This window comes from Gymnoscopelus braueri, assembly GCF_963280865.1.
Source record: "Gymnoscopelus braueri genome assembly, chromosome: 11".
NCBI lineage: Eukaryota > Metazoa > Chordata > Actinopteri > Myctophiformes > Myctophidae > Gymnoscopelus > Gymnoscopelus braueri.
Window position 1 is genome coordinate 18,817,272 of NC_137613.1, and position 23,916 is coordinate 18,841,187.

Here is a 23,916-nt window from a genome sequence, read left to right on the forward strand (position 1 = left end):
GTTCACAGTGGGTCAGCCACAGAGCATGTCCCTACACGCTCCCCACGGAGGGACGTCTTCTGACTTTGACTTGTATTTTCTTCTTTTATTTTCTTCTTCTTCTTTCTTTTTTACATGACCTATAGGCTACATTCTAGGAATAGTTTCTGTACATCATGGTATTTCTCCCCCTTTTTCATTCCTACAGCTAAGTTCCTCTCCTCTCTTCACCCTGAACACACATGTTGTAGAGAATTGCAGTCAGTCCTGTCTGTCTGTGTGTCTGTCTGTCTGCCATGAAAGAAGGTGGGAATGATTAATAGGAATGCCCTGAAGATGAAGAGCTGGTTAGGTTTTGGGGTTAAAAAGGTCAAAGTTCAAGGTCTCAATTAACTAGATCTGGTCTGGTCTGTCTCTAATCATCTCTTCTTCTATCTCTCATCCAGTCTCTCCTCATGAATACGCTCTCCTCTGATTCTAATTCAGCCTCTCTGTGGCTACTGGCTAGGGATGTCACGATCATGACATTTTACTTGACGATTAAATAATTGCGATTAACGTTGTAATTATGTTTTGGCATTGAACATTGGGAACATATCAATAATCATTACATTTCTGTTTGGCTTCATAAACACAAATTTCACAGGGCAGATGTGATAAATAACTTGAATATACAAAGAAATGAAAAATTGCAGATATTGACTATCTACAAGATTACGACACGTTGTAGAACCAAGCTTGTAGAACCAGCTCAGTGGCCTTTGTGGTTAGAGTGTCTGTCTGGAGGTTGGGGGTTCACTCTCCCTGCTTGGCTCCCTGCGACATACTGTACTAGCGTCATGTCCAGGGCGTGTACTTGTACATCAAGCTGCCTCACGCTACTGAAACAGGAGATAGGCTCCTGCTGCCCTATGGGCCACATAGCTCGGCAAGGCTTACTTATTATATTATTAGCAAGCCTGTAGATCGGCTATTTCCACAAAATGTTTGAAAATACATGAACGATTATGACGACAATTATGCAAACATAATTATGATTATCTCAAATAATTGCGATTAGGCAATTATGTAATAGTGACAGCCACAGATAGACCATCTTATTTTCACTTTCCTGATTTCCTGTTGTTCCCTGGGTCTATAAAGCGATGTACAGTATTACATAAGACATCAAAAGTTAGTCTCTCTCTCTCTCTCTCTCTCTCTCCCCTCCTCTCTCTTCCCCTCCAGGTTGAAGGTTTTGCTACTTGCTGTTGTTCTTTCCCACAGGCTATGTTCACACAGCTGCATTGTGGGTAATGCTATCAGATGTCTCTCCATATGGTGGGACCTGCTCTCTCTCATAAGCGGGGGGAGGGTTGAGCGAGACGGGAGAGAATTTGAGTGCAAGAACCTGCGAAATTAACAAAAATCAAAAGGAGAAATGTTTCAGATGCAGCCTTCATTTTGTTCCAACATGCGATATCTAAAGGAATAACTATTATCAGATAATTGAGCACAGTATAAAAACAAATTACTGTGAATATGTTGGATAATACCTTTGCATATACTTTACAGAAAGGTAATGATTATGACCTTTCCAAGTATAAAGAGTCTTAGAATAGACCTCTTTGTAAAAAGCCATTATGCGTTTAGAGCAAAGAGTTAACCTCTCCCTTTTAATTCTTCACAAATTGTTATTAAATTACATGTCATCAGAGCCGCTCACGGTGTGCAAAGAGAACTGAAAGTGGTCTTTAATCCCCAATCTAAAAACATTTGGGCTATTTCCTCTTTAAGACTCTATTTTAATGTCTCTCTGGTGACCCTCCAGGTTTCTATTGGCCTCCGGCTAATGAGCGTGTGAATCATGCCAGAAAGGGTCTAAATGTCAATGCATTAGGGCCTAAGAGGCCAAGATGGATTTAACCACTTAAGCCCCTAGCATCCCTATTCTGGGCATGTCATATAATAGGCCAAAATAGGTGAGCTTCCATCGAAAATAACAGATACTTATGACCAATATCAAAATATTTTGTTCCAGGGACCCCCAGATGCAAAGATTTGAGTTAAAAGTGTTTAAAAAATGTTTAAAATGTTTCACGATTTTTCTAAAATAGCAGATCTACAAGATCATAGCGCAGCACCGAGTGCCGCGCTATGAGCTTGTAGATCTGCTATTTTTGAAAAATTGTGAATATTTGTGCAAATCTTTGAATATATATATGTTTTAAAGCGTACAAATCTTTGCTTCTGGAGGTCACTGTCACAAAATATGAGATGGTGGTCCGCAGCCAAATATGTATCATTTTGGGGGTCCTTCACATGAAAAGGTTTGTGAACCACTGCAGTACAGGCTTTAATATTTTGATCATATTAGATTGAACAATAGACACAGTAAAATCAAGAGTAGGTTTTCGGGGGGCCTGCCTGGTGGCTCAGCAAGTTGGTGTACACACGGTACCATATTGTCTCCGTCGGGTGGAAACCTCATATGTCTAAAACTGTTACTTTTCAGGATTCAAAATTCAGAAGCAGACCTATAAGCTCAAAACGTGGTGCTTCCCTCTCTCTCTCTCGCTACTCTCTCTCTCTCTCTCTGTCACCCATCCAGCTGTCCCTAGCAAGCAGTATGATCAAGTAGGGCGTTAATTTACAAAACAAACAAAAAATAATAAAATATGGAGATAAGAGGTTTCTGCCCGACAGCAACGAAAGTTACGATATGCTCCTTGTGAGCACGAGGACCCGGGACCCCCCTCATTTTTCCTTGCATGTCTCTGTCTCCTCTCTCTGCCCTTGATTTCCTGTCTCTCCACTCTCTCCTGTCTGAAATAAAGCATACAAATGCCCCAAAAAAACATAATAAGATTAACATTTGTACATTCAATACAAATCGATCGGAAGACATCGTAAACGTAACCCTTGAAAGAAGTTAAACAAACCTGCGCGCATAATAAAAGCATGTGAGCGACGCTTTTTTTGGTGGGTTCTCAGCGTAATACTAATAGCTTTTATTTGCATTGCTCTCCTAAAACAACAATAATAATGCAACAACGGTACAGAGTTGCCTTTCGGACAAACAAACAAACAAACAACAGAAACTTGAAGACCAACAGGGTAGCAGGGCTACAGCTGAATAAAACTAACAAATACATACAACAGGAAGTTCTCTCAGACAGCACAGAGTCCCCAACTGGTTGACCTTCACTGTGTAGCTCTAACGGTGGAGCCAGTGGTGGAGTGTGTGTGTGTGTGTGTGTGTGTGTGCTCGTGCGTGTGCGCGCGTGAGAGAGAGACACAGAGGGCCGTTTGTTCCACTGTGTGTACAGTCCCAGTGGAGAAGAGAGAGAGAGACAATGTAGGAATTGAACAGCTGGAGAGGAGGGGGTTATTCTTTCTCTCTCTCTCTCTCTCTCTCTCTCTCTCTCTCTCTCTCTCTCTCTCTCTCTCTCTCTCTCTCATTATTCATTTTATTCTGCCTCTCTTGTTCTGACCTCCTCACCCTCTTATCCTCCCACACTAGGTTTTCTTTACCTCACCCACTCTGTTTGTCTACTCTCCCACCCACCATCCCTCTCTCTCTCTCTACTCTCTCTCTCTCTCTGTCACCCATCCAGCTGTGCCTAGCAAGAAGGGGGATGTGTGTGTGTGGTACGTGCGTGCGTACTTGAATATGCGTGCGTATGTGTGTGTGTGTGTGTGTGTGTGTGTGTGTGTGTAGAGAGAGGAGCCACACTGTTCCAAACAGTTGTGCTCCTGGCTATTTGTGGCCCTGTGCTTCTAGAAGCTGCATCCTGCAAATAGCTCCTAATCTACAATCTGGCCTAAAACCATGAGACATTTCTCTGAAATCAAGTCCAGAGACATCCAAAATTAACATTGAATCCAATCCATCCTGACAAATAATTGGAAGATCGTCTTCACGATGCTCAAACGGATGAATCTAATTGTTCTTCTCTGTTCCTGACAAGTGATGTTTCCGGGAGTCGGTTATACCTCAGGACATTAATTAAATGTTCACAAAGTTTGTTTGACGGGTACATTGATACACTCCGGGTTTTACTTTGTAGTTTGTACTGTGTCTTGCTCTCCTGCAAAAGAACTATAATGTGTCATCCTTCAAATCCTACACATAACAATGAGTTTACCCGCTTCTTTCCTTTTATGATTGTACCCTTTATTTTTGTCTAAAATTTCAAACGTCTACTGTTTTTCTAGCTTTTCTCTTTTCCCTATAATTCATCTATGTGCCCGTCTGTACGTTTGTCTGTCTGTCTTGATGTATGAAACAAAACACTTTACTGTTGAAAGTAAAACCTGCGTAAAGTCAGTATCACTTGATTTGCATCTCTTCGTACATATTAGCGACAGTGTAGAGTTTCTCAAAAGACCGTAGATGATGAAAAGTCACTCTAGATGTTTGAGCAAAGCCACCAAAGAACTCTCAGAGGAAGCAGAAAAACAAGCCACTGGCTCTGGTCGAGACGACTAGACAAGGCTTGTGGGTGGGGCGGGGGACATCAAAATAAGTTGAGCTGCAGGGGCTGTCAGGGAGACGTCCCTGTTCACTGCCCCGCCACCAGATGTTGTTCTGGATAAGGGCCGAAACATCCATGAATGGTGGTCCCCAGCTGAAGACCCTGCAGCAAAACGTATTGTTTTGGTATGCAGGTCAGGTTTAGGCCTGGCCAGTGGTGGAAAAAGTACTCAAATGTTTTACTTAGGTAAAAGTATCAATACTGCAATGTAGAAATACTCTGTTACAAGTAAAAGTCCAGAATTCAAAATTTACTTGAGTAAAAGTATTAAAGTATTGGCATCAAAAAGTACCAAAAGTAAAAGTACTCATTATGTAAAATGTCCCATTTTAAATGTATACAAATCTTTTGAAAATAGCAGATCTACAAGCTCACAATGCGTCGCATAATAATCAAAATATACAAAGAAACTAGTAACTAAAGCCTCTGTGATGTATTGTTGTAGAAGTAAAAGTATTGGAAATTGGAAATACTCAAGTAAAGTACAAATACCTCAAAATTGCTCTTAAGTACAGTACTTGAGTACATGTACTTTCCACCACTGGGCCTGGCTCAGGGAAAAGGACGCCCTTTGCCATGCATAGTCCACCATGGGCACTGTTGGAGGTGCAACGGGTCCAAGGCCTGGCAGGAAGACCATCCCTCTGTATGAAATCATTAAAAACATGATCCGTTGTTTTCCAGCGGTTGTCACTTTAACCCTGTGTGGTGGTGAATTTCACCATGTCTGCTTACACTGCTTACTTCAAATCTCTGTGTGTTATGGGATTTACCTGTGGTTTTAGGTGGAACACTCCTTCAGTTACCTGGATATTCAGGGGATCAGCAGCAACAAGTCCACTCAGGTACGCATGCATGCACGCACGCACACGCACACACACACACACACACACACACACACACATACACCCGCACACACCCGCACACACCAGTGTTGCCGTGTCTGCTTATTATAAGCGACTTTGGGCTTGTTTTTCTGTCAATTTGCTGGTAGTTGCAGGTTGCGTTTTTTTGTGGGGGCTTGTTTCTAAAGTGTAGTTGCTTATTTGGGCTACTTTCCTAAATGTTCTTTTTCATGTCAAGGACCCCCCAAATTAACATTAAATTGGCCACAGATCTAAAAATATTTTGTGACAGGGACCCCCGTAGAAAATGTGTGTATTTTCCTCCACGCTTTTTCTTTGAAAATAGCAGCTCTACAAGCTCAACGCGTCGCGATGCGACACGTTGTGAGCTTGTAGATCGTCTATTTTCAAATAGCTGATGTATATAGGTTCAAAGTGTTCGTGTGGCCTATAGTCGCTTCTTTTAGGCTTGTTTTCATAGACCTGGTTGCTTATTTCTCTCACAGAATCTGGCAACACTGACACCCACCCGCACACACACTCACACACGTGCGCGCACAGAGGCTGTGGTTGAGAAACCTCAGCACATTATTACATGACATCCATTACATTACTAACACACTTATCCACACATGGGCTGAGTCTCAATAGTATTGCAAGATAATGCAAACAAACACAACTCCCAGCATAATTATTTTAATAGATTCTTGCCGGGCTCACAGTTTGGAAAAGTTAACTTTACAATCAGAGGAAATGACGGCACTCCCAGAAATGACCGTCGGGCATTTTTATCTTAGCTGGCATTGGCAGTGTATACAGAGAAATGTACACGTTTGGGCACAAAGCTGAGGAAGGCTCTGTGCCAAAACGTGTGCATTTCTCTGCATGCTGCCTGTGCCAACTAAATAAAAGTGCCTGAAGGACATTTCCGTGAGTGCTGCTGGTATTTCCTCTGACCCAGTCTCAATAATAGTCCCCAGTCCCTAATGGAGTCCTTTTCATCATTCCTCAAAGGGGAATGTTTGTTTACTATCGTGTCCCCACTATACGCACGATAGCTCACATTAAAATAATGTGCCCAATGAAGAACGATAGGAAGATAAACTTTTCTTTTTTTGTAATTAATATTTTATTGGATTTTTTATTATAATTTTTTACTATACAACAGCCCAAAGGGCTGACACAGAACGGTACAAAATAACAAATAACCAAATAAAAACAGTACCTATACATAACACAGTCAATATAGTAAACAAAAGAGAAAAAGGGAGAGAGGGAGGCTGCTATCCATAAAATAGAACCACTTGTGAACAAGGAAGGATATACATACAGTATACCTACAGTATATCTGGTATACTGTAGCTGTATACTGTAGATATAGGGGAGCCAGCCAGTAGTCTGTCCTTACAGGCCATTAACATAGTGAAGAAGTCTTTACCACTTCAGGTGGAACTGGTCCATTCTGCCCTTCATAGAGAAGGATACACGTTCATATGATGCTGTCCTAATAAGTAAATTATGCCAATCTATGATTAAGATAAACTTTTCTTTTATCTCACCTTGACCAGCTCCATCATGTCCTTGACAAATCCATCATGGCAAACGGGCCCTCCGTTGCCCCTGTTTGACTCTGAGACACATACAGTAGACACACTCACACATGTATGTATGTGTGCACACACACACACACACACACACACACACACACACACACACACACACACACACACACACACACACACACACACACACACACACACACACACACACACACACACATACACACACACACACACACACGCGCATTTACACACTGCAAGTAAAAAATACTCGGAAAATGCTCTGCATTCTTTTTCCGCAGTACATGTTTCGGCTGTCTCTCGAACCCGTTTCAGCCGCCCTGACATGGAGCCAACAGTTGAAAATAACAAATAAAAAATCACAGCTTTCACCTGGATTCACTCGCTCTGTCAGACAGAGAATTCATGGAATGAACCGATTGTCTCTAGTGCTTTACAATACTTAACATCGCTCGAATGAAAGGCATTTAACCTCATGAACCCTACCGAACCTATTCTGGGGGGCGAACGTTCCTTAAAAATCACATGCAGATCTATAAGCTCACATCGCGGTGTGTTGTGAGCTTGTAGATCGGCTATTTTCCTTGAAGAGTAGTGGTGTAGAGGCAAAAGTTTGACCAACTAGAGCCATGGGGGAACTCCGGTCAACTTAAGTATACTATAAAGGGTTGGGGGTGCCGATGGCCTAGTGGTTAAGGTGCATACCACATGTAGGCTCTAACCGACGGCCTTTGCTTCGTGTCACTCCCTGTCTCTCTCTCCCTGTTTCCTGTCACACTCTACTGTACTCTATCTGAATAACGGCAGAAAAGGCCAAAACATACAACATATTTAGGGTGGTAAACCCAATGTTTTCTATTATTGAATTATGTTCTGCTCAGCTTGGTAGCAGCGGGGATAGAGAGGTCAGTAATCGTCCTGTAGTGGAAAAGTCACAGGTTCAAATCCCGAACTCTGCCTCCTTAACCTCATCACGTGCTACAGTATATACAAGCTCATAGTGCGTCAATTTGTTCCGCACTATGAGCTCGTAGATCTGCTATCTTTGAAAAATCTCAAAGTTTGAAAAGGTTTTAAATTTTTAACTCACATCTTTGCTTCTGGGGGTCCCTGGAACAAAATGTGTTCATATGAGGGTCCGTGGCCAAATACATATAATTTTGGGGGGTCCTTGACATGAAAAAGTTTTGAAAACCACTGATATAGCAACATACGTTTTTCAGAAAACTGTTAGGATTTAGGAAACATTTTTGGAATCGGCCCTCAGGTCTTAATGGGTTAAAGTGGCCTTGAGCAAGAGGCAGATCTCAGCCACCCTCTCCACCTCTGCTGGCTCACCGCAACACATAGGCTGGATAAGAACAACAGATAAACGTCTGGAATGTTACATTTCACATTTTGCTATTCTTCATCCCTGCCCTGTTCCCACTCTGTTGCCGCTGTGTGTGTGTGGCGCCCCCTGCAGTTGGTTCTGGAGCACGACCGCGGCCAGTGGTGCCTGAAGCTGGGTTCGACGGAGGAGGTGGACGAGGTGGTGGCTCACATAGGGAGCTGCCTACACCGCATCTGCCCCACTGGATCACCGGTGTAGGTACCACACACACGCACGCACACACACACACCAGAGAATCATCACAGAGAATCATCACCTGTAGTGTCAGGGTTTCCATTTGCAACTGTTTTCTTACTTTCAGACAATCTCATGACCCCACAGTTGAATCCTGACATGCTTGTTCAGGGACACTGGTTTATATGCAACTTTAATTATCTTCACTGATAATCTGTTGACAGATATTTAGATTATTGATTATCTTCATTGATTATCTGTTGTGTTGACAGTTATTTAGATTATATATCAAATCTCCCATTGATTAAATGCCAACACTGACCATGATCATTTATATATTTTTTCACCCTGTCTTAGCGGAAACACTTTTTGACAGCATGTGTATGTGTGTAAAGCTCCTCTTATACAGTACTGGGTAATCTGTTACATAGAGCTACTTTAGATAGAAGCGCACTGAACCACTAATATCGCTTTACAAATATAAGTACCCACTGTGAAATTTGAGAGTCCGGTAATATTACTGTATCCCCACTCTCTCTCTCTCTCTCTCTCTCTCTCTCTCTCTCTCTCTCGCTCTCCTTATCCTTATTTTGTATCCTCTCTCATCCTCATTTATCCCTCTGTGATTTTCTCTCCATCCTACCCCCCCCCCACACACACACACACACACACACACACAACTCTTCCTTATCTTTTACACTTAAACCTCTCACTCTTTGCCTCTTTTTCTGTGTCCTATAATGTCTCCTTCCCCTACCTCCTTCTCTTCCTCCCTCTCTTCCTCCCTCCATCTCTCTGTCTGTCTGTCTGTCTCTCTCTCTGTAAGGAAGGTGATGAGGAAGTTGAGTCTGAAGCCTGCAGAGAGGACGGCAGCCCTCCAGACCCAGTGGGAGGAGCAGGGATCCTCAGACCTCGGACCATGTGGTAACTAAGTAACACCATCTATTCGATTAACCACTTAAACCATTAGGACCAGAGGCAGATTCTGCAAATGCCTTCTAAATCAGTAGTTCAAACACTTTCAAGATTTTTCAAAAATGTTCAAAAATACCAGATGTACAAGCTTGCAGTGCGAAGTGACGGGCTGTGAGCTTGTAGATGTAAAATGACACAGATGCTTTCCCGGTTTTAATGGGTTAGATTTAGATTAATTTAGATCTGAGTTGCTTTTTTCTAGCCTGGGATCCAGACTGCTCCGCTCCGTTCGGCGGATTTCTTTTTCTCACTCGCTATACAGTCTGGAAAAGCCTCCTATCTCCATGCACAGCAAGAGTGAAAACGATTCGCGGCTTCTGATTGGTTTTTAGGCGGGGCGGGACCAGTGTTGTTCAATGTAAAACTTGAGTCACTTCCTGACTTGCCTACGTATTGAAATACGAACACGTTGAGTTGCAACGCGTTGTGAGCTTGTTGTTGCTATTGTCCCCCCAATGACCAGTATCAACCATATTCACATGGCAGCCACATGAATACGAATATGAATATGGTCGATAAATATTCAAATACAGGGGTCTTCAACAGGGGGTCTTTCACCCCTGGGGCTCAGAGTTACTACAGGGGAACCCTAGCATCCCTATTCTGAGGAGAACTTTAGCCAACAATAGCAGATCTACAAGCTCACACACCATATATAACACAACATAAGATTTCATATCCAAAGATAAATAATTACACTGTATGAAAGCCTTTCCCTAATGGTGTGATGGCTTGTTTTTTAGGTGGTTTCTCCCATCAGTACTGGTGTGTGTGTGACCAGCTGGGTCTGCCCTACAAAGAGGAGGTCCAGTGGGTCAGTATTCTACACCACTATCAGCTCTCTTCTACTGCTTCTTCTTCTGGTTTCTCTTTCTATCTTAGTTCTTCTATTCATTTTCCTTTTGTCTTTTTCTTCTTCTTCTTTCTAGTTCTTATCTCAGGGTTCCCACGGTCATGAAATTCCTGGAAATAGAAAATAGAAAAACTGTTTTCCAGGCCTGGAAAAGGTTTGGAATTAATCAAATGTTTTGGAAAATGTTTGGCTATACATAGTTTTGGCTATTTATTTTCTGAAAAACATGTCCCAAAACATGTCTAACATTAAATATGCAACATGGTCAAATTTAGAGCTGTGCTGCACGAGCTGCGTGAGAGCGGCCTAATGGGACGTCACATGACAAAAATAATAGATCTACAAGCAAACAAACAACGTTGCACTGTGATATATTGTGAGCTTGTAGATCTGTTTTTTCACGTAGCACCTTCGCTCGAGTCTGCCTCGGGGCATTGAAAGCACACTGGAGTAAGAGCCTCATTATTGCACCATATCATTGCTATAGGCCTGGAAATGGGGTCAAATACTTTGGAAAAGTTATGGAAAAGTTTTAAAAATGTGTTGGTAAAAATGTGTGGGAACCCTGTTATCTTCTTCCTCCACGTGTGCTTGCTCTTATGTCGCTCTCTCTCTCTCTCTCTCTCTGATGTCTGTGGACCTCTGTATTACTCACTTCAGGACGTGGACACCATCTATCTAACCCAGGATACCAGAGAGCTCAACCTGCAGGACTTCATACATCTGGAGCACAAGTACGTACTGTATATTATAGAACTGCACAACTAACCATGTATGAATGTGATTCTGATTATAGTTTTCACAATTAAATAATGTAGAATATTGTCATATTGTAATCATGAGAACACCCTATCAGTATCAGCTTGCTGGTGATCAACGGTTGCTATCACTAGACAACAAATCAGGATATTATTTTAGCTATAATCACTGTACCTTGTGCTGTTTACATTATGTACACAGTATGTGTATCCAATGCTGACGAGGTGTAGGCTATCCAGAAAGTTTCCAATATATGTTGAGAAATACATTCATCACACATATACCTTCAAGACTTACTGTATGCAGGCTATACTTATTCAATATCTAACTCTTAACTATGGCAATGTTGGCAATGGCTGAACAAAGTATTGTTCGTTTATTGGTATGTGCCAATAAAAAAAGGAAATGTGAGTACTTTGTCCTCCATTGATTTGAAATTTTGGATGTGCTACCTTTTGGGGATTTTTTCAATTCCTACTTTTGATAAGTATTGTTGTGTTAGTAAGTGCTGTATTGAATGTGTGATTTTTATTTTATCTTATGTAAATGGCTGTATGATATTGCTGTGTTGTTTTATCTCCAGGGATCTGGTGGCCATCATATCAGTACTAGAGTACAACCAGTGGTTTACCAAACTCTCCGTCAAAGACTACAAACTGGTACACAATTCCTTTTTTATTAACAACTCTTTGTTATCTGACATAACATACGGTATATAAAGTGTGCATGAAGGATCAGAGCCATACAGTAGTGCTCAAATACTTAGTCCTGGGGCCCTAATGTAGTATAACAGATAAGTGCTGGATAGAGACATAAATATCTTTGTTGGCACGTAGAGTCAGCCCTGTCCCTGGTGTGGTCCTCTTGGCTTTGTTTTGGAAAAAAATGATTTCACTGTATTTCAGAATATAAACAAGACAGCTGTGTGTCAATAAGCGCGCAAAGGTCATATTGGAGTGAGCTGTCTGCACCAGTTATGTGTGTGTGTGTGTGTGTGTGTGTGTGTGTGTGTGTGTGTGTGTGTGTGTGTGTGTGTGTGTGTGTGTGTGTATTGACCATTAGCATATGCACACAATCACGGCGCCAGTTTTTCACTTTCCCAAAATGCAAGCTGTTTATTAGCGTTTCTGTGTAAACAACGGAGATTCCGCGGTCGGGCTATGAAATCTTTCGTCACCATGGTTACAGCCCTGCAAGCTATGGGATCATCTCTAGCTACTGCCTACAAACGGCCACACAGACAGAACCCCGGGTATAGACTAGTTTATAATCATTTTTATCACATTTACCACTAGTAATACGTCCTGGTATTTCTCTCTCTCCCTCTCTCTCTAGCCAACAGATGTGTGTGATCATGTCCTGAAGGTGGTGGCTCGCTCCGGTCGGCTGGAGGAGCTGGTGCTGGAGAATGCAGGACTCAAAAGGTCAGGGGTCAAAAACACCCAGAACAAGAGTCAATGGTCACCATGCGACATCTTGATGACAAATATGACTGTTTTGGTGCACTAACACAAGGTGTAATATAGTAGATGCTGGGTATTGACACTGTTTACCGAGTTTGCTGTTTAACGCCCTACTTGATCTTACTACAGCGTCACACAAAAGTATCAAAAGTAGCAGATCTACAAGTTCGAAACGCGGCGCAAAGCGACGTGTTTTGAGCTTGTCGATTTGCTACTTTTGCTATTTGTTTTTTTTTAATCCTGAAAAGTTTTGGACATAATGAGGTTTCCACCTGACGTTATATTGTGGTCGCCTGTGACCTTCAGTTAGGCTATGAGACGGTCCCTCTAGGCCAGTCCAATTATAAATGTTATGACACAAGCACTCAAAATGTAAAAGGGATCGTTATTGTACAATTATGGCAATTATGAAAATTATCTTTCTAGGCTTTGTGGCATCATGTTGCATGTTCTCTGTGTGTGTGTGTGTGTGTGTGTGTGTGTGTGTGTGTGTGTGTGTGTGTGTGTGTGTGTGTGTGTGTGTGTGTGTGTGTGTGTGTGTGTGTGTGTGTGTGTGTGTGTGTGTGTGTGTGTGTGTGTGTGTGTGTGTGTGTGTGTGGTGAGCGTGAGACAAATGTGGCATTGTGATTTTGTAATGTTTATGTTTATTATGATGTGTATATTTTTGACCTCATGCTGTGTATACAGTATGATGATATAATGTTATGTTATTATGACATCATGCTACATGTATAATCGAGCTGTAGTGTTCATTTTAACCACAACGTTGTTTTCTAGACATTGTGCCATGATATCATGCTAAAATGATTAAAGCCACACTATGTAACCTTCCTCTTCTACCCTGGATTTGAACCCGGTTTCCTGCGCAAGTGCTGACAGTTTTACCATTGAGCTAATAGAGCCTGCCTGCTTGCTCAGGGGATAAATTGAATCTTGATGATCAGGTCAAGATTTGTGTGAGACATGACCTTTGACATGATCTAAATGTCTCAATAGAAAAGCATGGAGACAAAATACAAACACCCCAATTGTTTAAGTTATATGGCATTAACATACTCTACCATACAGATTGGACAACATTACATTTTATTCATTAAAATCGCTTTTACTTAACTGGCTACACGTGATGAGCTAAATATCACATTACAGCATTCTGTTACATAAACTAACTAATGTTTTTTTTGCCTCTTGTCCTTCCAGTGATTTTGCCCAGAAGTTGGGAACTGCTCTGTCCCACAACCCTGCCTCCACTCTACACACCCTCAACCTCGCCAACAACTCCCTGGAGGACAAAGGTCTGTCTGTCTGTCTGTCTGTCTGTCTGTCTGTCTGTCTGTCTGTCTGTCTGTCTGTCTGTCTTGTCTGTCTCTCTCAAACATGTTTTTCTCCACCTTTTGATTATAATATTAGTTTACACTATATTCTCATCATCACCTTTATTTAGACTCGGTACAGTTGAGGGGCAAGCCCTCATTTTCAATGTAGCCGAGAGATTGCAATAATAGACATAATCCAAATTCATTACAGATTGACAAGGAATGTGAATCAGAGTACAGTTATAAAATAAAATAACTTAAACAGTACATAAAACAAGTCAACTGAAACAAAATAACTTAATTAAAAGAGCAGCAACATTTTCTCACTAAAGCTTTGGTCAAAAGTGACTTACTTTGTCCCAAATTTGGCATAAGGAACAAAAAAAAGTAAGTAAGTTTGCTCACAAAATACTTCGATACAGACCACATAAAGTGAACGAACAATGTAAAAACATCCCGGAAAACCAACCGCTTGTGTGAATGCGGTGGAGAATCTTATCTGATAAATAGGATCTTAAATCTCTTTTATTTAGCCTGTGCTTAGCCTGAAACTAAGACCTGTGTAGGGAGTGGATCAGGTTCCCCATACAAAGGGTGAAGAGGGGAGTGTTTGATTATGTGTTTTTCTTTGTGCCCTGTCTGCAGGCGTGTCAGCCCTGAGCTCCCAGTTAGCCAAACTACCGATGGGCCTGAAACACCTGAACCTCTCCAAGACCTCTATGTCGTCCAAAGGTATACGGCATGCAAACAAGCAGAAAACAGAGTGGTTATACTGTACCTCTGCTACACTGCACATTTCTGAACGTCAATTTAACCCATTAAGACCCCCATCTGAAAATGCTTTGTGCCAGGGACCCTAAGAAGACAAGATTTGTGTTAAAAAAAAAAAATCAAACACTTTCAATATGTAAAAAATTTGCAGATGTACAAGCTCGCCGAGCGGCACGAAGTGACGCGCTGTGTGCTTGTATATCTGCTATTTTTGAGAACCACTGTTCTAAACCACTGTTCTAAATCCTAAGAGTTTTCAGAAAAATGTATGTTGCTATATTATAGTATATATGTCACAGTATGATTAGAAAACCAGTCAGATTGAAGAAGGTGCACTCGTTTTCACCGACGGAGGCGCGCCGCCTAAAGGTGACTTGAGCCACGAGAGGCACCGCCGAGCGAGCGAGTCGCCGTGCCGATCGTTGCGAAGTCACCTTAAGCCGACTCAGTGCCGTCCGAGTTATGTACCGATAGGGACAGAATCGTAAATCATTGTCCCCCCTAGTCTCAGTACCTCCGAGACGTCATAATCTTTTTTGACAGGGGGGCCCCTGCCCCGGGAGGTGAACTCGAAGAAAACAAGCTCTCCTTTTTCAATCTGACTGTAACATATATATAGCTAAAATCTAAAATGACACAGATGCTTTCGCAGTTTTAATGGGTTAACACTGACCGTGTCAAAATGTACCTGCACGGGTCCATTTTTACACTCTCAGTGTCAAATTGACATACACACGGACATGTAATGCAAACAAAACAGACAACAACTCTACAGACACCACACTGTGGTGTGGAAACAAAAGGCCCACCTTTCCTACAATGTCCATTTCCCTGTCTTTGAACTAGGCGTGAACAGTCTATGCCAAGCCCTGTGTGCCAACCCTGCGGTCTCCACCACCCTAACCCACCTGGACCTGTCGGGCAACTCTCTCAGGGGAGACGACCTACCCGTATGACACCATTTAATCTCCTGCCTCGCTACTGTAATCACAGAACCACAGACAATATGAAAGGAATATGCATATGCCTGTTTATGTTTGTTATTGATTGTTAAAGGCCCAATCAGTGAGACACACATAAACAAATGGGTAGCCATACCACCCCCTAAAATCCAATGGAGAAATTTTTTTATTCTCTAGGTTGATTGACTGTAATTTGCTGTATTTTGTGGCTGTGATATTTTTTATTTTGATAACGTTTGTAAACATGGAGTAAAACAGACCTACAGTATATTACCTATTTATGATGATGAGAAAGGCTGTTATGTAATGTAGTGTAATTTATTTCTGTGTGACCCCAGGAATAGTAGCTGCTGCTAAGGTAGTAGCTAATGGGGATCCAAATAAACAAACATAAAAAAGGCCCATATAGCAGAGAATGTCATGTGAATATAACCCTACTTTACAGTAGGTATATGTGCAATGCAATCAGCAGGATTGAGTCTTTATTTATTCTATCCACGGCTGTAGAACATGCAGAGTTTCCTGGGTCAACCCAACTGTCTGGAGAACTTGGACCTGTCCAACACAGACTGTTCTTTAGAGCCGGTAAGGCAGGGAACAACACTCACTGCTCGTTCTTTTATGACACATACGGTACGACAACACCCGGCTCAAGTCTGTTGTGCTTTCAGGTGTGTGCGTCGCTGCTGAAAGGATGTCTGAAGCATTTGTCTGTCCTCAACATGTCCAAAACAGTGTTCTCTCACAGGTCAGACCCCAAACCTTTGAACCATGTAAACCCTACTGTATATACTTAGTTAACCAAGCGTCTATTCTTGCCTCCATTCTTTTTTCATTCTACACCAAATCACTTCACTGAAAATAGCTGATCTACAAGCTCACAACGCGTCACATAGCAAGTTACGAGTGAGCTTGTATATGCCATCTCTGCCAAATGTTTGCCTATTTTGGCTGAATGTTTGCCTATTATGACATGCCCAGAATAGGGGTGCTAGTATTCATGTGGTTAACGCATATACTGTAGGTTAGTCAACCCATCTGTGGAAATAAATGGTGTATTTTAGATATATTTGGTGGGCAAGTATTACATTTTTCAAAGGGGCTATATGATGGAAAAGTCATGTTTTCTCATCTAACGTGTCAATAAAAGCTAACTTGAGAAGGTTACCACTGTAGCAATAAACCAGCAAAAATGTGTGGTAATTATATTGTATATTATGAACATATCATACCTACATATTGCTATCATAAAAGCATAACGATGGAATGAGCTTTGCTAGGATGCTGTGCATAGAACTAAGCGGTGTTGTCATGTTCTGTCCCTTCTCACAGGAAGTGTAAGGAAATACCTGTGTCCTTTAAGCAGTTTTTCAGCCAAGCTCAGTCCCTTACCGCTGTCAGTATGTCAGGAACCAGACTGCCTGTGGAGGCTCTCAAGTAAGCCCACCTACTTTACTGTATGTGTTGCATTATATTAACTCATTTAGACCTGAGGTCGATTCTAAAAACGCCTTCTAAATCCTGACCCAAGTTTTCGGAAAAACTTGTATGTTTCTACTGTATATACTGTACATAGCAACAACTACCCCAAAAAGGGATTGCCGGATTGAAAGGTATAGTTTCGTATAGGGGTTCCAGGTCTAAATGGGTTAAACAGGCAGTAGTTGTATTATGATTTAAGACAGTATAGTGGTTTCTGCTCAACCACTGAGTATGTTCTATTTTTACAGCGTTGCTCTGCAAGAGGCTAGCCGTCTATGAGAGAGTCTGTGTGTGTGCCTGTGTGTGTCTGTGTGTCCAGAGCTAATCTCGCAAACCACTAGACCAATCGTCACCAAACTTTGTATGCATACTGCTAGTAGGCCAAAGTAGTACCTCCACTATTTATTTATTTATGTATTATTTGTTTTGAAATATTTAACATACATTTTATAAATTGTCAATGGGGCTGTGATCAAGCTGAGTCACACATCATGGATAATTCATAGACGACTGTCATTGGCTGGCCACATGAAGTCCAAGATCCACATTGGAGCTACGCCGTTCCCATGTGGAGCCCAAGTTCCACATGATATTTTTTATTTTAACACTAAACCTTTTATGTATGTATCTTGTAGGTATGTACACACTCATCCAAATTATAGATTTTTTGGTAAAATGAACAAATAAACCATTTTGCCAGTGGTTAGTGTCTGAAATCTGAATCTCCAAACCCCCCTCCTATGAAGACAATATGTAAAACAGTTAATGAGAAAGAAAAAAGGCGGCCTCATTCATTAGGCTTAATTTATACTCTGTCATATGGCGGTGTCACTCACGAGGTTGTGCCCTTTATATTTTGTCGTACAATAAAGTATAAATCGGGCTTTGGTCTCTACTGCTACTCTACACTGTGGAGAGCTTTGTTGGTTTTGAGAACCAGTCTGTTGAGTTTCTGCAGGGCTGTGCTGTTCTCCAGGTCATTGTTACTCTGTCCTGTGTCCTCACATCATTATTACTCTGTTCTCTGTCCCTATGTCATTGTTCTTACTCTTTTCTGTGTCCCCAGGTCATTGTTACTGGGTCTGGGCTGTAACCCCAACCTCAGTGAGGTGTCCCTGGACCTCAGCTGCTGTGAGGTAAAAACTCACTCTCTGCCAAAGGGCACACTCAAATAAGCACAAGCAAGATTAAGTTAACCACATGAACCCTAGCATCCCAATTCTGGGCATGTCATAATAGATGAGCATTCCGTGAAAAGAACTAATTTACAAGCTCACGACATGTCACAATGCTTGTAGATTGTAGATCGGCTATTTTCGGCTAAGGGATTTGGTGAAGGGGGGGAAAAGGAGGGGACCAAGTATAGACCCATGGGGGACACGAAGTGTACGATTTAAGTGGTTAAATGAGCTGTGCAAATATGCAAATTGAAGTGTTGAAGTAGTATTGTAACAGTTGGTTACAGTTAATTTGAATTCTCACTTACATTACTTACTTACAGGCAACATTTTTTAAAAGGTAAAAAAATAACTACAAAATCCTATCTGCAAAAAAACAACACTATTCGTTTTAAGAAGTGAATTCAGAGACTTTATAGTCAATAATTCATTCATAATTCATTTCTGACATTGTTGTTATCAACAAGGATATTGAACCGCTTTCTTTGTTTTACTCTCTGCTCAGCTGCGTTCTGGAGGATCTCAGATCTTAGAAGGTTGTATAGCCGAGATCCCTAACATCTCCAGTCTGGACATCTCTGATAACGGTCAGTATATCTGAGGTGCTGCATATCCATTTTGTGGAGATCTTGCAAACGGCAGTCGGTATATTAAAAAATAATGTAATCCTCAAAAACGTTGTGTTTTAATAAGGTTTGGACATGGATCTGACCACTCTGTTGGTGTGGCTTGCTAAGAATCGCTCCATCAGACACCTGTCCCTGGGCAAGAACTTCAACAACATCAAATCCAAGTGGGTGACAAACTCTGGCCCAGCATTAAGAGATCAATCAAGACAATTATTAAATCGCTCTGTTTGTCACTCAGTCATTGGATCAGTTGAGCTTTTTGCTTGCAGTCCAGCGTTTCACCTTCTGTCTCCTTCCTCCAGGAACATGTCTCAGGTCCTGGACAACCTGGTACACATGATTCAGGAAGAAGAATCGGTCAGTGAATCTATGTTAAGAATCCTTGCTACTCATCTTTTTGTTAAGCTCTCTAATGGGGGGGGGGGGGTGTTTATCTAACCCATTCAAACCGGAAAAGCATCTGTGTAATTTTAGATTTTAGCGTTGGCTATTCAAAAATAGCAAAAGTAGCAGATCGACTCAAAGCTCAAAACGTGTCGTTTCGCGCCGCGTTTCGAGTTTGCAGATCTGCTACTTTTGACCGTGTTGTGTGACGCTGTGGTACGATCAAGTAGGGCGTTAATTTACGAGAAAACACAAAAAGTTAAAATATGGATATAGGAGGTTTTGATATATATTCTCCTTCTACACCACGGCCACCGAGGTATGGAATAGCCTAACCCCATCCCTCAAAAAATGCAGTTCGTTGGGCTCATTCAAAACAGCCCTAAAAACCCTCTTTCTGGAGGCCATAAGAGGAGGTAGTACCAGTTTCCCTGTAGACAGATGACCCCCCTCCCCCCTTTTTTTTGTATATACTTTTATTTTATTTTTCATGATGCTTTTTTTGTACATAGTGGTATTTTTTCTCTGTTTTTTTATGTTGATTTGAACTGTTTGGTTGCTATTATATATGTCTATGAAATTAATTCAAGGACCCCAACGGAAACAAGACCGCAAGGACTTTTTTGGTCGGACCTTTTAGACAAAAGTATTATAAATGTGACTGTGCTGTTTTACATTCTTTTGCCTAATAAAAATGTCAATCAATCAATCAATTAATTCTCTCCACCAGCCTCTGACCTCGCTGTCCCTGGCTGACTCCAGACTGAAGGCTGACCTGTCCATTGTTCTGAGCGCTCTGGGCAGCAACACCTCTCTGATCAAACTGGACATCAGTGGCAACAGCATGGGAGACATGGGAGCAAAAATGCTGGCTAAAGCTCTGCAGATCAACACCAAACTCAGGTCAGCAGGGAAACACTGAAGCAGAGATTAAGTTTGAAGTCGAGGACTGGGGCACAGAGCGGTTGAGTGGCAAGATAAGAGACTTGGCACGGCAAGTTTATTTGTGCAGCACATTTCAACAAGGCCATTAAAAGTGCCTTACAGCAATGCATTAAGAGCATTAAGACAAAGGAAACCTCTATCCTTCTTGACCCCGCTCAGTGGAAAGAAATACCCTATATTGAGATACTTTCTCAAGGTCTTGCTGGATAAAATACTGTTAAATAGTATAACAAGTTAATAGTATTAAAAAACTGTTTGTTACAAGAAGTCAGCCTTGTCAACAACTCCAAAAAGTCAATATTGATGTCCTGAGAAAAGTTCTGTTTAAATTGTGGCTCTCTGGAGAGATATTCTGAAACTCACTGGTTGACTGTGTGTGTGTGTGTGTGTGTGTGTGTGTGTGTGTGTGTGTGTGTGTGTGTGTGTGTGTGTGTGTGTGTGTGTGTGTGTGTGTGTGTGTGTGTGTGTGTGTGTGTGTGTGTGTGTGTGTGTGTGTGTGTGTGTGTGTGTGTGTGTGTGTGTGTGCGCGTGCGTGTGTGTTTCCAGGACTGTGGTGTGGGATAGGAACAACATCACCCCTCAGGGCCTGCAGGACGTGGCTGCCGCCCTGGAAAAGTATGTATGGACTCCCCCTTTTTTGTCCAAAAGGCTAAAGTTCCTGACCTGAGGCTAGTGATGTCCCTGAAAAACAACAACACATTTATCTTCACAAACTTCCATTTTTAACAAGTTGTAAAGAAAGTAAATGACTTTTTTGTAGGCAGTCTCTAATCAGCTGGTTATAGTCAAGGTCTTGTGAAACATTTTGGGGATCTTTTCTCTGCCTTTTGGCATCACACTTGCCCAAAATAGATACAGTTTTTCATTTCCGCCACCAACCAGTAATGCTTGTTGTTCTTTCACCAGAAACTACACCATTCGTTTCATGCCTATGCCCATTATGGATGCTGCCCAGGCTCTGAAGGCCGGCCCAGAAAAGACTGAAGACGCCCTGCTGAAGGTCACCGTCCTGTCTTTTATCACCTCATTGTAAAGGTTAACTCTAGGATGCGCACACAAAAGAATAAAAGTAAATTCAGAGTATATGTTGAGCTATGCCTTCAAAACACAGTCCAATGAGAGTGGTGAACATACATACTGATTGCATGTCTTCATAAGAAGTGCAAATAGAGGGAAATGCTGTCTTGTCAAACAGTCCAAACAACTAGGTCTTGTGATCAAGCACGTAAGTTGAATGCATCAGATAGAAAATTGCTCACACTGCATTGAACATAACAAAATGTCCACACTGAGGTTTAAGGACGCGAAACTCAAGTTTTTAATGGTCCGTAATGCTGTACAAAACAAAAGGTGTGGATGAGGAACCCCACCCTTGTGTTTGTACATTACATTGTGCAAACACACTCTCATGGCCAATCACTCAAAAATAACCGATTTTCAAGTAAAGAGCCTTACTTGAAAATCTGTAGTTTTCAAGTAAATCAGGCTTTATACACAATTCAAGTTTAATTCAAAGGAACTTCATTGGCATGAGAAAACAAAGCAAGTGTCAAAATATAATAACATCAATTTAAGAAAATGGGTAAAGTATATACAGATGGAGGGGGTACAGCATTGTGTTAAACAGAGCTATGTCACATTGCGTCGTTGTATACATGTTATATATATACAGGGTATAAAGCTTTTTGAAACGGATAGCAGCAATCTTTTTGCGTCACTTTTGGGACAATTAGCAGCATTTTTCTCAGTATAGTATACAAAAAAAGCCTCAGATTTAAAATGTGTTTAAAGGTAGCAGCTCTGTTAATATGTGCAGTAGGTCTATCGGTCTACTCTGTACAGATAGTGCAGGAAACTCAATGGTTAGTAGTCCTTAGGGTGGTTGTATTCCATTAGCTAACCTTCTTTTATCGCAACAGTTCACAAATCTTGCTGCTGTGTTCGCACATTGTTGTGTTATATTTCTCCCAGTAGGTATGGGAGTTTTTTGTTGTTGTTTTCAAACTCACTTTGGTGTATGTAAACTGTGGGAAGTATGTGTCTCTGATGTCTTGGTATAGTGGGCAGGTGGTTAGAAAGGGTAGCTCTGTTCCCACCACATTTTGTGTGCAGAGGGTGCATAGTCTGTCTTCCCATTGGAGCGGGGTATGTCTGTGGTGGCCTTTCTCTATTGCAAGGCTGTGTTCACTGAGTCTGACCTCCTATTATGTTTGTGTGTAGATGGAGCAGTACCTGCTGAGAAACCATGAGACCCGTAAATACTTCTCGGAGCAGGCCTACAGGCTGCAGCAGGGCATCGTTACCACCACCACCCAACAGGTAAAACATCTACAAACACCATGTACTCATGAACAAAGTGTGCACTACAATAAAATGTGATATTTATTTTTATTTTAACCCTGAGGCCGATTCAACAAATTTCATCTAAATCAGTTGTTCTCAAACTTTTTCGTGCCAAGAATTGATATATTTGGTTGCAGACCCCCCCCCCCCATGTGAAAAAACTTTTCTGCCAAGTTTGTGTAAAAAAAAAACTTTTTACGCAACAATCTTTTTCAAAAATACATTTACGCAGTTCGGCACCAAGTGACGCACTGTGAGCTTGTAGATCTGCAATTTTTGAGAACCGCCGTTCTTTTCTTATGTTGCTATATGTATATACTGTAGCAAAAATCTGAAATGACACTTTCCCGGTTTTAATGGGTCAAGATTTAAGAGTATTTAAATTGGTCAAGCTAGCAGTAGAATACATGTTCAGAAGCAGCTTCCATAAAAGAAAAATGGTCTCAGATTTTTCATAGAAATGTCTTCAGCTGGTAGGCTGTATATAAGCATCAGGAACATACATTTATAGAACAATAATACCTATGATTTAAACATCCTAATTTTACATATCATTCTAATTGTTTAGGAAACAGGAGCCAGTTGCACCACCTCACACTAAATTGCCTAGTTATAGCTTAATCCAGTCAATCTGGGGACGCAGCTCTGTCATTTTTGATTTCTTTGGCTATTCAAAAATAGCAGATATACAAGCTCATAGCGCGGCACAGAGTGCCGCACTATGAGCTTGTAGATCTGCATTTTTTTTTAAATCGTGAAAATATGTGAAAATCTTTAAATATACATATTTAAAGATATATATATTTAAAGATTTGCACACATTTTCACATTAAAAAAAAATAGCTGATCTACAAGCTCATAGTGCGGCACTCGGTGCTGTGCTATGAGCTTGTATATCTGCTATTTTTGAATAGCCAAAGAAATCTAAAATGACAGAGATACTTTCCCGGCTAAATGGGTTAAATGGCTTTTTTAAAAGCCATTTAAGCTATAACTAGGCTAAGTTTGAACTTAGTGTGAGGTGGTGCAACTGGCCCCAGCACTAGTGTGGGGTGGGGTGTGGGGTAGGCTCCTCTCACACTGTTTCACAAATTGCAGATTGAGAGTTGGCCTAACAAAAAAAGTTTTTAAACCCAGCGTCTCCTGTACTTTTGGTGCGTGTAACCCTGGTTATGAGGTGTGACCCAGCGCTCTGCTTTTGTTTTAGCTCATGGACAGGATGTGTGTGAGGGTGCAGGACCACCTGAACTCTCTGAAGTTCACAGAGACGGACTCCATCCAGGAGGACATGAGGGTGGCACAGAACCTCATGCAGGACTCCCGGAACTCCAAGACGGTACTGAGAATCACACAAAATGAGACGGAAGC

The 23,916-nt window shown here is 41.5% G+C and overlaps 1 protein-coding gene across 3 annotated transcripts in view; it reads left to right on the forward strand.

The window, feature by feature from the left end:
• carmil1 (capping protein regulator and myosin 1 linker 1) overlaps window positions 1-23,916 on the forward strand; it is a 361,807-nt gene that overhangs the window by 18,387 nt on the left and 319,504 nt on the right. For all 3 annotated transcript variants that reach the window (XR_013933961.1, XR_013933962.1, XM_080441263.1), the window contains exons 4-25: window positions 5,282-5,341; window positions 8,387-8,508; window positions 9,315-9,412; window positions 10,207-10,277; window positions 10,977-11,050; window positions 11,659-11,734; window positions 12,411-12,499; window positions 13,739-13,833; window positions 14,500-14,586; window positions 15,472-15,575; window positions 16,095-16,172; window positions 16,259-16,335; window positions 16,920-17,024; window positions 18,136-18,205; window positions 18,753-18,834; window positions 18,941-19,040; window positions 19,179-19,233; window positions 19,991-20,163; window positions 20,752-20,820; window positions 21,112-21,205; window positions 22,426-22,524; window positions 23,756-23,884. Coding sequence is in view for 1 of the 3 variants with exons in the window: in XM_080441263.1 (XP_080297389.1) it covers window positions 5,282-5,341; window positions 8,387-8,508; window positions 9,315-9,412; window positions 10,207-10,277; window positions 10,977-11,050; window positions 11,659-11,734; window positions 12,411-12,499; window positions 13,739-13,833; window positions 14,500-14,586; window positions 15,472-15,575; window positions 16,095-16,172; window positions 16,259-16,335; window positions 16,920-17,024; window positions 18,136-18,205; window positions 18,753-18,834; window positions 18,941-19,040; window positions 19,179-19,233; window positions 19,991-20,163; window positions 20,752-20,820; window positions 21,112-21,205; window positions 22,426-22,524; window positions 23,756-23,884 (2,007 nt within the window). In the remaining 2 variants the exon portion in view is untranslated. The remainder of the gene's footprint in view (window positions 1-5,281; window positions 5,342-8,386; window positions 8,509-9,314; window positions 9,413-10,206; window positions 10,278-10,976; window positions 11,051-11,658; window positions 11,735-12,410; window positions 12,500-13,738; window positions 13,834-14,499; window positions 14,587-15,471; window positions 15,576-16,094; window positions 16,173-16,258; window positions 16,336-16,919; window positions 17,025-18,135; window positions 18,206-18,752; window positions 18,835-18,940; window positions 19,041-19,178; window positions 19,234-19,990; window positions 20,164-20,751; window positions 20,821-21,111; window positions 21,206-22,425; window positions 22,525-23,755; window positions 23,885-23,916) is intronic.